General features: G+C 33.3%; 1 protein-coding gene across 3 annotated transcripts in view; it reads left to right on the top strand.

Annotated features, from left to right (window-relative positions):
• Positions 1-15,018, top strand: part of Rb1 (RB transcriptional corepressor 1) — a 161,080-nt gene that overhangs the window by 121,649 nt on the left and 24,413 nt on the right. For all 3 annotated transcript variants that reach the window (XM_046454007.2, XM_058582572.1, XM_058582571.1), the window contains one exon: positions 13,554-13,672. In XM_046454007.2, coding sequence (XP_046309963.1) covers positions 13,554-13,672 — 119 coding nt within the window. The remainder of the gene's footprint in view (positions 1-13,553; positions 13,673-15,018) is intronic.

Here is a 15,018-nt window from a genome sequence, read left to right as displayed (position 1 = left end):
TGCCTAGTTTGGGCCCTGATAATTTTCATTTACCTATGGACCAATAGCTAACACATACTTCTTTATAACTTATATTCAAATGTTCATGGTTATTCATACATATAGCCTGATAGGAGCTTGACCCAAAGTTTAATTTTTTTTTGGTTAATATTCAGTATTATGATTTCATGTTTACAGAGACTAGGTTAAGGTGATCTGCTTTGCCTTTGTTCTACTATCAAAAGAATTTATGATCAAAGGACAGAGTCAATATTAGTTCTGTGATTTGTTTTTAACAAGAACCATAATTTAAAATTATAATTATACTCATAGATACAGGGTTTTCTTTATTAAGGGAAAAAAGAAACATCTCTCAGACTTGTTTGACTTTTTATTCATTTTCAAAAAATTTAATGTATTCATAATGAATAGAAAAATGAAAGAAGTTTAGAAAATAATCTTGTGGGGTAAATGGATACCTGGCATGTGTGTTTAATAAAGCACCTAATTATCAGAGAAAGCAATTATAAACTTAAAATTTTAAATTATCATCTTTATTGCTAAGAAAAATGCCCTATATATTTTTAAATATGTTTTTAAGTATACATGAACACAAAAATCTTTATTTTGTTTATTTTTATATGATGCGAGGATCAAACCCAGGGTCTCACAAGTGTGAGGTGAGCGCTCTTCCGCTGAGCCACAACCCCAGCTCAAAATGCCCTATATTTTAATATTCAAAGTTTATAATTAAAAAGTGAGAAAGAGCTGGGGTTGTGGCTTAGTGGTAGAATGCTCGCCTAGCGTGTGCGAGGCACTAGTTTGACCTTTACCACTACATAAAGGCAAATAAATAAAGGTATTTTGTCCATCTACAACTAAAAAAATATTTTTAAAAAAAAGTGGGAAAGAGAGAAAATTCCTGCAGACATTCTAGGCATGACACAGGCTGTTGATAGTCTAAGCTTAAAATTAATGATTAGATTGTCTGAACTCCTATAACACTGTCTTAGTCTGTTGAGTCTTCTATAACAAAATACAAGAGACTGAGTAGCTTGTTAACAACAGATATATCTCATAGTTTAGAAGGGGAAATATAAGATCAAGGCATAACTGTTGAGAGCCCAATTCCTTTTTTATAGATAGTGTCTTCTCACTGTGACCTCAAATGGTAGAAGAGACAAGGGAGCTGTCTGAGACCTCTTTTATGAGAATGCTAATCATGAGGGGTGTATTGAAACTCAGTTGTACCTGGAGAGCCATATGCTACCTTTACATGGCAGGTTTCTTGTACCCATTCAAACTTTGATTTTAAGCCTCCAGGGCAGGAAGGGCCAGGAGGTTTCCAAAGCCAGAATAGGTGTAGAAGTAGTAACACATGCATATCAATAAAAATCACTTGCCAGGAACCCAAACCCTGCCAATGACCACATTCCTTCTATTTCAGATTTATTTCAGTTTCAGAATTAGAAAACTCAAGGATTATAAAATCTTGAAAACTCAAGAATAAGTGCACCTAAACATAGAAACAATGAAGCTGAAAGCCAGTGAAATACTGGAGAAATGTTTACTAACAATTCTCTTTTCCTTTTTTTTTTTTTTTTGTTTTGTTTGTTGTTATTTTTTTGTTTTTGTTTCTTTCAGTGCTGATAACCAAACCCAGGGCCTTGTTCATGCTAGGCAGAAGTTTTTGTTTTATTTTGTTTTTATATTAAACAACACTATATGATATTCAATCAATAAACATTTTTTAAACACACAATGTGGGCACTCTGAATAGTTTAAACCTGCCATGATATTTGCCATTGTGGAATAATATATGTGAGTGAAGTGTACCCATTAGATTCCCATAGGCAAAAATCTGGTGATTTTGATTTTCTGGTATAGAGGCCCTCGTTAATAGGTAGAAATTATTCAAGGAGCATTGCTTTTAATGGAGATCTTTTAATTGTAGGATGTTTGTTTTTTAAAATTTATTTTCACATCTTAGTCATGGGCATTCTTAATAGATAATTTGATGTCTCCTCCATCTGCAGTGCAAGCATGTTTATTCCTAACCTTTGAACTATAAGCTGCCTTTCATGTGCTTACCCATTCAGTCATAACCTTCTCTTCCTTCAAAATTTGGCAAAGCATCCTTGACTTACATCATGTTCAGAAATGCTAGCTTCCTTTTAAGAACTTTCATGTCCTGTTCCCCTTTTAATGTCTGTTTCTCACACTGTATTAGTTCCTCTTTTAGTATTAATTCCTCCTACAATATGGATTTCTATTCATTTCATAAATATTCACTGTTCTTTCATAGCCTTTTCCTGAATTTGTCACCTCATGTTTATTTCCTTGCTTGTTACTGTCTGTCTCTTCCCATGAGGTCTAACCACCATTTGGATAGGAACCACCTGTTTGTTCACCACTGTACCCAGTGCCTGGTATATGGTAGGCATTTAGTAAATGTTTGATTTTTAGTGGATAATGGCTGATTGATAAAAATAAATTTCAAACCAGATGTGGTGGCTCATGCCTGTAATTCCAGCTACTTGGAAAACGGAGGCAGTGATTCACAAGTTTGAGGCCAGCCAAGGCAAGTCAACAAGACCCTGTCTCAAAAATAAAATGTTAAAAAAAGGGCCAAGTGTAGCTTATTGGTAGAGCACTTGCCTAGCTTGCATGATGTCTTACATTTCATTTCCTGTAATACCAAAGCATATTAATAGTAATATTGGTAATAACTTTCAGTTTTACTCCAGGTTGCCTAAAACACTCCATTTTATTCTACTGCACTTAATTTTTAAAAAAAGTCTTCTATTAAAATTCTCTTTAAAAAAAAGTCTTCTAAGTAATATGCATTTTGAAACAGTTCATATATTTCATGGCTAAGGTGCATATTTTATGCTTGATTAGTATTTGAGGGAAAAAAACATGGAGGAAAGGAGTAGGTAAAAGGAATAGATTAAAAATATGATTTCAGGTATATATAAATAAGAAATTTCTACTATTAATCTTAACCTCACTTTAGGACAGAATTAACTTCAGAGAACTTAGAGCATTTTAAGCTTATCACTTCATTCATTTATGCAAAAGTGTTTATTGAGTCCCTACTGTTTGCCAGGAAGTTTTATTTTTTTATGTATATAACAGTTTATTAAATTCTATTTTGTAATGGCAAAGACATCAAGACTACTAACTAAGAGACATGCATGAATTAAAATTTACATAGATCCTCAAAATAAGTTCTAGCAACACGAATTTGCCCTCACATTCATCCTATATTTTGCAATATATTTTGTTCAGGAAGCCTTTAATTTTAATATTTAGTATATTTTAAACTGTTACCTGAGAAAAATAACTTCAATTCCTCATAATATTTTCCTAATAGTTTTAGAAGTGTTGAATATCAGTAACAAAAGACACCGAACTATCAGAGAAACTAAGTACTCTAAAATTCCAATGAGTTTCTTTACTATTTTCACTTTCAGAATGAATTTAATTGCACATTCTCAAATTACATATTACACTAAAAAAACACAAGTAACTTCAATATCCCTAAAATGATAGTATTTGAAAAATCTAAATCAATTTCGCCCATGCAAACAACTTTTATATGTATTAGCAATGTGACAGCATTTTATAACACAGAGGAAAAAGCAAAGATAATCTAAACATTTAGATTGTGAAAAATATTGGAAAAAAATAGGTTTTAAAATGCTTTTTATAGTTCCCAAATACTCTTGATTTTGACTCTAGTCTACAGAACAGGAAAGCAACTGCAAAATACATTTTGGAAACATGATGCGATACTCAAAGACAAGATAATTCAACAAATTTTGACAGTATTTTTAAAAAAGAACTTGTCATTGGAAAAAGTCTGCACATCCAAGAACCAAGATGTGTAATATTTGTGATAATTTAAATAATATTTTGTGCTTATACTATGCCCTTTATTCAGGATGTAAAGCCCAAAGAAGAGAGTGAGAAAGTGAGAGAAGGAGAGTGAGAAAGGGCATTCTCTACATATTTAAAGAGTAAACTGAGGCACAGAAACTTTGCCCAAGGCAAGACAAAAAGTTAAATTTTTAAATACAAAATGATCCAGAATTCTACATATCCAGTTCCTTAAAATACAAAATTTTGGACTGTCTTTAGGGCCTTCAGATTATTTTATTAAACATTAGTAAGTTTCCAGCATGCCTAAGAACTGTGGTAGGTAAAACCTATAAGCTTTCCATCATATTTTAAAATAACTGATACAATGAATAAGAACATTAAGCAAAACTACAAAACTGATTTTTAAAAGGAAATTTAAATAAATGAGATGTTTTGAGGGCAATTCTGAAAATTCTTGCCTTAATTTTTCTTCAGCAGGATTTTACAACTATCTGCTGCATATGCCAACATTAATGTAGGGACCACAACTATTCTTTACTTAAATGTTTGCCTTCTAACCTTTCCTCTCAAGATCTCTTATCTCTTAAGTTAACTTAGTTTGTTATTCATTGAAAACAAAATGCTAAGAAGGTTTTGTGTAAGTACAAAATGGTTAATGTTGAGTTCAGTCAGTTAATCTCTGATATTAACTTGTTTTGTTAAGCCAAGATCAAGATGTATGAGGAAGAAATCAAAACATAATATGGGATAAGCAGTTAAGTGCAAGAAATATAAGACAATAAAAACAAGATACATTCCCAAAGCTAATCCTAAATTTAAATCTCTGCTTCATTCAAATACTAACTTGACCTTGAAACATGTAAGTTACTTTACCTAGGTACACTGGATGGGCATATAACTAATGTCAATTTTAGTTGCTTCTTACTATCCTGTTCAGTCTATGTCCATGTGTGTATATTTTTTCTTTTCCTTTTTTGTTGTAGTGCAGGGGATTGAACCCCAGTCCTCATGCATGTTCCAACATTATATTCCCAGTCTATAGAGAGTCTGTAGAGCCATATTCCCAGTCCAGGTATGTAAATATTCTTAAAATGGTGATTTTAAAATTTGAGGGAAAGTTCCCAAATTGCTTTGAGAAGCTGTCTTGCTTCAGAAATACACATACATGTGCACATGCAATGAGTGCTTGTAAATATCAATAAACTACTGTAAATCACAGCATTGTTGATGCAATGGGATTTGACAAGAAAATGTTCATATTGTTAATAAAAATGTAAGGAATACTCTTTTCAAAAGCAAGAGGAAAAAATGGTGACCACAGCCATTCATTCATCTGCCTCTTTTGCTAGCTCTAACAGTGATTTGGTTGATTCAAATGTGCCAGGCAGTTTTAAACATTGAGATTACTGATAGGAACAAAACAGACAAAAGCTTTCTTTTCTGTCTCATGTATATCTAGTGAGGGAGATATAGTTCATAAACAAGTAAACAAATGAATACATAATATAATTCAAAGTAGCAATCTATACTGTAAGGAAAATAAAGCAGAGTGAGGGGTAGCAAATAGAGGAAATTAAGCTCTCTCAGACAAGATGTTACAAGAAAGCTTTGTTTAGAAGGTGCTGTTTATGGAGATATGTGAATAATGGAGTGGGTTGAGTCCTGGGAAGCTCTGGTCAAAGAACATTCCAGACAGAGAAAGCAGCAAATACAAAAACTCTGAAACTGGAAGCCTCATGTCACACTCAGGGAATAGAAAGACAACCAGTATGGCTGGAATAAGTTACGAGTGGTAAAGAGGGAGATCTAAGAAATAGCAAGGGGCCAGACCTCCAGTGGTGTTTTACAAACCAAAGTAAAGAGTTTAGATTTATTCTGAGATGGGATTAGAGGATTTTGAGAACCAGGGATAGTAGGGAGCTCTGTTGAAGAGAATTGGGAGTAGAAGCAGGAGTAGAAGCATGGATGTGGGTTTATAGGATGCTTTCGCCATAGTACAGGCAGGAGATAATAATGGCTTAAACTCTAGCAATGTAAAAATAATTAAACTTGGAATATATTTTGAAGTTAGAACCAACATGCCTTGCTTGGCAGATTGGATAGTAGAAGGTGAGAGAAAGAATAATTAAACATGACTTCCTGTTTGTTTTGTTTTCTTTTGTTTTATTTGGGCAACTGGATATGAGGAATGACTTAAGGATATGGGAAAGCCTGGGAAGAAACAGGATTTTGTTTTTTTGTTTTGTTTTTAGTATAGAGGGTGATTAGTTCATTTTGTAAATAGACATCAAGTGGAGACATTGAGTGAGGTGGAAGAGGGCAGATACTTCTAAAATAATTTTTCAAGTCTATCAGCATCAGCCAAATGCAGGGTTGTTTACTTTTATGTCCAAACTTCCTAGTACTATATATGTAGAACCTGGTACAAAATAGATACACAACAGGTCCTAGGTGGGTGGGTGGGTGGGTGGGTGGATAGATAAGGAGGCATACATTTACACATCTGAACAAATACATTGTCCTTTTTGTAATGGCAGTTATAGATATAAATAAGAATCAACCATGCTACCAAATATTTGTTTATGTATTTATTTGTTCATTTATTTGTTTATTTTTCATTACAATCCTTATTACACATATAGAGCACTGTTTTTCATATCTCTGCACATACAGTATGTTCTCGCCAATTTATGCCATTATACATGTACTCTTTTTTTTGCATTACAATTCTTAATACACATATATACCACTATTTTTCATATCTCTATTTGTATATAAGGTATGTTGGCCCCAAATTCAAATCTTCATACATGTATTTTGTATAAGGATGACCATCACATTCCACCATCCTTGTTAATCCCCTTTACCCTCCCTTTTCCTCCCACCCCTCTTCCCTATCTAGAATTAATCTAATCTTCCCATGATCTCCCTCCCTACCCCACTATGAGCCACCCCCCTTGTATCAGAGAAAACATTCGGCATTTGTTTTTTTGGGGATTGGCTAACTTCACTTAGCATTATCTTCTCCAACATCATCCATTTACCTGCAAATGCCATGATTTTGTTCTTTTTTTAGTGCTGCGTAATATTCCATTGTGTATAAATGCCACATTTTTTTTTATCCATTCATCTACTGAGGGACATCTAGGTTGGCTCCACAGTTTAGCTATTGTGAATTATGCTGCTATAAACATTGATGTGGCTGTGTCTCTGTAGTATGCTGTTTTTAAGTCCTTTAGGTATAGTCTGAGAAGAGGAATAGCTGGGTCAAATGATGGTTCCATTCCCAGCTTTCCAAGGAATCTCCATACTGCTTTCCAAATTGGCTCATTTATGTATTTTTTGGTGCTAGGGATTGAACCTAGGGCCTTGCACATGTTAGGCAAGAGATCCCACTAAGCTACATGCCTACCCCTCAAATATGTATATGACATTCTATGGCAAGTACTGTACCAAATGATTAACATGTATTAACTCACATAATTCTCATAATACTATAATTTAAGTTACTATTATCATTAGTATCTCGATAGTTAAGAAAAGTGAATCTGAATGAGATTAAGCAACTTGCCTGAGGTCAAGTAGTCAATAAGCAGCCAGGGTTTGAATCCTTTCGAAATGGCTATAGTCTGTGTTCCTGTCCATTTCACTATATTAATTTCCATTTTCATGACATACTTATTATCATAAATCTATATTCACATATCTCTATGATTATTTGTGTTGGAGGGATGAACTAATAAAAAGTGATACTTTCATGAAACAAGACTAATGGTAAAAAAAAAAAAAAATCCTACCTTATCCTCAGAGGAAGACTACTTCAGTGTAATCCTGTTGTACTACTCTAAAATGTGAACCAGGTTTTATATATTTAAAAAGCAAGTTTAATGCCTACTTAGTAGCATATTTAAGTCCTATTACATCTTTGTGAGATCTCAGGATCTTCTAAACTATCTCTTTGAGAGGAAAATGGGAGTGGGCCATTCATGCTGAATATTTACACCCATACTGCTTCAGTTAAATAAAGACATTCAGTTCATCGATGTCTAGAAAATGTGAAACACTGAATATAAAAATACAATTATGGGGGACTGGGGTTGTGGTTCAGTGGTAGAGTGCTTGCCTGGAATGCATGAGGACCTGGGTTCCATCCTCAGCACCCCATATAAATAAATAAATGAATAAATAAAAGATCCATTGACAACTAAAATATATTTTAAAAAATACATCTATGAGGCTGGCATTGTAGCTCAGTGGTAGAGCACTTGTCTAGCATGTGTGAGGCACTGGTGTTTCAGCACAGCATATGAATAAATAAAATAAAGGTCCATCAAAAACTAAAAAAAATATTTTTTTTTTGTTTTTAAACTACTTATTTTTTAATTTTTTTATTAGTTATTCTTGACATATCATATTTCATACATTTGATTCAAGTGGGTTATGAACTCCCATTTTCCCCCATATACAGATTGCAGAATCACATCAGTTACACATCCACGTTTTTACATACTAGTGTCTGTTGTATTCTGCTCTTTCCTATCCTCTACTATCCCGCCTCCCCTCCCCTCCCCTCCCATCTTCTCTTTCTACCCCATCTACTGTACTTCATTTCTCTCCCTTGTTTTTTTTCCCCCTCTCCCTTCAGCTCCTCTTATATGTAATTGTATAACGATGCGGGTCTCCTTCCATTTCCATGCAGTTTCCCTTCTCTCTCCATTTCCCTCCCACCTCTCGTCCCTGTTTAATGTTAATCTTCTTCTCATGCTCTTCCTCCCTGCTCTGTTCTTAGTTGCTCTCCTTATATCAAAGATGACATTTGGCATTTGTTTTTTAGGGATTGGCTAGCTTCACTTAGCGTAATCTGCTCCAGTGCCATCCATTTCCCTGCAAATTCCATGATTTTGTCATTTTTTAGTGCAGAGTAATACTCCATTGTATATAAATGCCACATTTTTTTTTATCCATTCATCTATTGAAGGGCATCTAGGTTGGTTCCACAGTCTAGCTATTGTGAATTGTGCTTCTATGAACATCGATGTAGCAGTATCCCTGTAGTACGCTCTTTTAAGGTCTTCAGGGAATAGTCCGAGAAGGGGAATAGCTGGGTCAAATGGTGGTTCCATTCCCAGCTTTCCCAGGAATCTCCATACTGCTTTCCAATTTGGCCGCACCAATTTGCAGTCTCACCAGCAATGTACAAGAGTACCCTTTTCCCCACATCCTCGCCAGCACTTGTTGTTGTTTGACTTCATAATGGCTGCCAATCTTACTGGAGTGAGATGGTATCTTAGGGTGGTTTTGATTTGCATTTCTCTGACTGCTAGAGATGGTGAGCATTTTTTCATGTACTTGTTGATTGATTGATTTCTGTAGTGGCTGCTATAACAAATGGTAGCATATGTTTTATTAATCCACTGGAACTGAAAAAGTGTTGAAAACCATCAAACTTTGCACTGATACATATAATAATAACTGTATGATTGTCACATCTCTTTATTCAAAATTTATCAAGTATCTATTTGCTATCTAGAGAGGAAAAAGTAAATTATTATTATTACTATTATTATTATTATTAGCAGTTCTGGGTTTTGAACCCAGGGACCCTGTACTCCTATGCTACTCCCAGCCCTTTTTATTTTTTATTTTCAACAGTGTCCATTAAGTTGCCCAGGCTAGTCTCATTTGTTGATCCTCCTGCCTTATCCTCATGAATTTCTGGAATTACAGATGTACACCGCACCTGACTATAAAATTTTAATAGATGTTTTTCCCCTGAAAGTTAAGAGTCAGGAGCACATCTTTAACACATTCATATATATATATATATATATATATATATATATATATATATATTTCGGACTGAAATAAAATAAACATCACATCTCTGAAAGGAGAGAAAAGAATTGAATGCCCAAGTGGCTACAGTGAAGGCACATCAGGTGTTATGTCATTTAATCATACAAAGTGGGTACTGTTATTCCTGTTTTTCAGATTATGAAACTGAGGTTCAGAGAGAAACTTCACTAGTAAGCTTTGCAGAAAAATGTTTTTACTATTACTGACCTTAAAAAAAAAGAAAAAGAGTTCTTTGTGCTTTTTGTGGTTTTGAGTTGAGAGTAAGTAGATGAGTAAGAAAAATGATGTTTAAAATGTCTTGCTTAGACATCCAATTTCCCATTACTGTTAAATAATTTAGCCTTACTTTTTCTTTTTAAATTTCTTCTCCCTTTAAATGTATCTCTCAAGGTGCTTTTTATTTGTTTTGTTTTGGCACTTTCATACTGGAGACTTTCCTAAGACATTTAACTGCTACATATATAAAAAAGTAAATCACCAAAAATTAGCTAGAAGCTCTGAGTACCAGGATGGGGTTGGGGGATTTAATTGTGTGATGACTTGCTAATACAATTCCTTAAAAAAAACAAAAAACTTACATTTGATGTCTTTAGGACTTTTAGATTCATCATATTATTCACTCTGACTCTTCTGGTTTCATGCTTGGGGGATATGATCATGGCTGCAAATATTCTACAATCGGGAGACAGGAAGCAGTAGAGAACATACAATATTCATTAAATATTCATTAAATAAACAATCCTTAATCCTGTCATTTTTAGTATGTTATCTCCTTCCTAGATTCAGTCCCCCAATCCAGAGAATGATGTTTTGCACTCTCCAAATAATAAACATTTTGGGCTTCTTTTGTTTGTTTCTATCAGTAAAGAGAGGTGAAAAGAATGAGAGTATCTGAAAGTCTAACTTGTTCTTCAGTGGATTTCTATCCAGTTCTTCCGTTATTGTTCCCCTTCTTGACCCACTGCTTAAAGTATCTGGTATCACTACTTCCAAACCCTTTGGGGGTTCATTTGGTTTGTATAGTGGCTTTAAGTAAAAAACTGTTGGGTCCATCCAACTTTTTCTCATGTACCAAGTAGATTACTATTTGTTCATCTGCTTTCCAGTTTCACATTTTTGTATCTCATTTTTCTTCTTCCATTCTTGTTGTTCATTAGATTTATATCTTTTAAAATAAGTTCCTTTATTGCCATTTTAGTGGGGATTTAGAAGAGAGAGTTACTGTATGCATTTAGTTTGCAGTCTTTAACTGGCATTATCTTTTAAAGATTCAGTTTAACTTAATTTATTGTGGTTTTAGTCATATAGAAATTTTCAATTTGTATGTTTTCAGATCTGTTCATACTTATCATTGTAATTTATGGATTTTCATCAACTCCACAAAGTCCTTCATAAACAAGAAACTTGAATGATCTTCTCCTATATTTACTTCTAACACTTTTTCAGTTTTGTTTTTTAATGAAAGAAAGTGATTTTGTGTGTATTTTGTAAAAATATAATGATTTAACTTTTTTTTTCAAATTGTTAATGGATTTTTCCAACACATTATTGATTAGACTATTCTTTATATTGAATAAAACTACTTGTTATATAGTATTTTATATTTTTACTTCCATTTTTGACTTAAGTCTTTTTAGAAATCTTTCTTAATTAAGTACTAAAAGCTCCTCTATTATGGAATCTACTCTTTGTACTTGCAATCATATACCTCTAGGAAATTTCAGTTTTTGAATCAGTATTTTTAATGATTTTACAGCCAGTCTTATTTTTTGTAAATGATATTTTAAAAATTACACTTTGAATTTTTTTGATTATATAGAAATGTAATATTTCTTCTATTGATTATGAAATCATGACAGCAACATTGCTAATATTTCTTATTCTCTATAAATTCATCTTGGTTTTCTATACTAACAAATATCTATGGGCAATGGTATTTTGTTGTTTCTTTCTTTGCAGTCTTTTGATCTTGTATTTCTTTTCGTTGCCTAATTTAACTGGTTGAGACCCCCAAATTCAATGCTAAGTAGGAATGAGACATGGGTTTCTTTTAATTGACTTTTTTAAAGGGGAACGCTTTTAATGTTTCACCACTGCACATAACATTTGCTGTGGGGTTTTTGTTTGTAGATGTCATTTATCAAATTAGAAAATTCTCTTCTGTCCCAGTTTACTACCTTTTTTTTTCTTTTCTTTTTTAAATATTACAAAATATTAAATATTTTGAATGAGAATATTTTTGTATTGATTTTTTTGTCCTATTATGGGGATTGAACCCAGGAGCACTATATACTGTGCTATATCCTTATACTTTTTTAAATTTTTGTTTTGAGACAGGGTATGGTTATAAATTGCCTGGGCTGGCCTGGAACTTGCACTTCTCCCGCCTCAGCCTCCCAAGTAACTAGGATTATAGACATATGCCATCATGTCCCAGCCTCTACACTTACTTCGATACTATATTTTACCTTAGTGAGGTGCATTGCATTGTAGATTTTCTAATGTTGAACCAGTCTTGCAACATGGATAAAGTCAACTTGGTAATAATGAATTTTCTTTTAAACACTGCTGATTTGAGTTGTTAATACTTCTTGATTGGAATTTTTATATCTCTATTCATGAATGAAAGTGGGGTATAATTTACTTCTTGTAATGTCTTTGATGGGTTTTAGTGTCAATGTTATGCTAACATCATAAAAGAAGATAAGGAATATCTCTACTTCATTCTAAAAGATTTTGAGTAAAAATGATATTATCAGTCCTCTGAGTGGTAGAATTCTAGGTGAAACCCAAAGGACTTGGCTTTTTCATTGTAGGGGAATTTTAATAACTGATTCAGTAGTTGTAGGACTTACTTCTTTTCTGTTGAGTTTTGATCCGTTTATGTTTTGTAGGATTTTTCCACATACTTTAAGTTTGATGTAAATTTATTTATAACAGTCCCATTATCTATCTAATCTTTGCGTGTGATAGTGTCCCACTTGTCATTTCTAATCCTATTTATCTGTACTGTTACTCTTTTTCTTGATTATTCTGATTGGAAGTTTGTTTAATTTTATTAATTATTTCAAAGAAAAGATTGATAGTTATGTTGATCAGTGTTATTTTATCTTTGTTTTCTGTTTTATTAAATTCTGCTTTTATCTTTTTTATTTCCTTCTTTGAGTCTTTGATGAAAAGTTTTCCCTAACTTCTAATGCAGTTTTAACAGCCCTAATCTGAAATGCTTCAAAATTAAAAAATGCTTTTGGTGCTGGGGATCAGACCTAGGGACTTGCATATGCTAAGAGGTCTCTTCCACTGAACTATACCCTATCCCAAAATTCAAAAATATTTGAATGCCAACATAATGGCACTTCATATGATAGGTCACAGACAAAATATAACTAAACATATTGTATAAGATTAACTTCAGGCTATGTTTTTTTTTTTTAAAAAAGGTGTATATGAAGCCTAAATGCTATTTGAGTTTTGAGTTTAGTCTCATCCCCAAGTAGTTCATTATACATACTCAAATATTCTAAAATCCTAAAAAAATTGAAATCTGTAACACTTTTAGTCTCAAGCATTTCAATAAGGGATACTCAACTTGTACTAGCATTTGAAGTTATACATTTTCCTACTCCTTTTTTATATGTGTGTAGTACAAAATTGGTAATTGAGAATTTCAAGGGTGGAGAAAATGATCCTATTCTAACTTCTAAATTGCCAATGTTAGTTGTGCCTAAAATTCCTAGTGCTTCACATGTCAAACAATATGACTTCGATACATACCTGAGAAAATCAGACTTAACTAATAATGTTTTAATGTCATCTTGTTTCACCCTTATTAGGACTCACCTTTATTTGATCTTATTAAACAATCCAAGGACCGAGAGGGACCAGCTGATCACCTTGAATCTGCTTGTTCTGTCAACCTTCCTTTCCAGAATAATCACACTGCAGCAGATATGTAAGTAGAACACATTATGTCATCCTTTGAAATTGCAGATATGTCTTGAGCATAAGGGCACTATATAGAAGTTGTATGGATTAGAATTTTGCATAAGATATTGTTACTGCTTTTAATAATTAGGAGTGTAATATATATGACCTAAATAAGGTCATATGAAGGAACAAATGCTACTGAATCATGTAGGATTGGTGTAATGAGAGCAGTTTTCATTGCACAGATGGCAATTTAGATAGGCTTTAAGGATTGAATAGGATTTCAGCACAAAATTAGGGAAGTGAGAGGAGACAGAATAGTGTTCTAAGAGCCAGAAATGACATGAACTGAAAAAAGCCAGAGTAGCAGGAAACATTTTTCAGAGAACATAGATCAGTCCCTTTGGATGAAGCATGGGGTAAATCTAGTGAGTAGTATGAGATATGGACTGAAACAGTTGATTAGAGCAAGATGATGGTATGAGCAAAAAGCAAAAGCCAACATGTATTGAGAAGGCTTAGTGTGTGTTGGGCTGTTACCTGAGTACTTCATGTTCATGTTTTTCATTTAATTTTCATACCTGTCTTAAAAGGTAGTAGATACGCTGTCTGCCTCATTTATCTATAAAATAGGAGAAATAAAGTAACTTGCCTAAGGTCAACAGGAATCTAACCCAACCAGTTTGACCCCAAAACCCATGCTCTTAATTTCTCTAGCTACACTGCCTTTCATAGAAATGTGCTTAATGTTATGGACCTGTTCTGTGTATTAATCAACATTACAGTGTTATGCAATTGGTATAGAAACCACTTTCCATAGGTGTCATTTTCATTCTAACTTGTATCCAAACTGTTCCTAACATATAGAGACTCTCCATTCATGTATATATTTGTTTGCTAGGCAAGTTTTATATAAATAAATCAAGCTTTATTTTTTCTTTAATTAAATAAATAGTTATGTTAAATGCCAGGAAGTATTGTAGGCACTGAGAAGACAAAAGTAAAATGGTCTTTCTCCTTCATAGAGCTTTATGTTCTGGAGGAAGGAAGCAGTGAATAAGTAAACTAACATGTAAGTCGATTTTAGAGTATAATAAGTGGTATAAATGAAATGAATAAAGTGATATGAAGGAGAAACTAGAGGGCAATGGAATATTTAGAGTTATATTATAGAATATATTAAAAGAGTTAGACATACTATAACGAACAGAATAGTTTTTCTTTCTCTAATGAAGTGATATTTTGACCTGAGACCTGAGGGACAAGTGGATGCTGGGCAGGCAGAAATCTTCATGTTGTAGGGCAGACGGAACTTGACTGGCATGAGGACTAGCATGGTATCCAGAATGCATGGGGTATAGAGAGTATGAG

The sequence above is a fragment of the Marmota monax genome, unplaced genomic scaffold, assembly GCF_021218885.2.
Source record: "Marmota monax isolate L192 unplaced genomic scaffold, Marmota_monax_Labrador192_F-V1.1 WCK01_AAM20220418_F8-fsc00011, whole genome shotgun sequence".
Lineage (NCBI taxonomy): Eukaryota > Metazoa > Chordata > Mammalia > Rodentia > Sciuridae > Marmota > Marmota monax.
The sequence above is the reverse complement of the archived record's forward strand: the minus strand, read 5'-3'. Positions and strand labels throughout refer to the sequence as shown.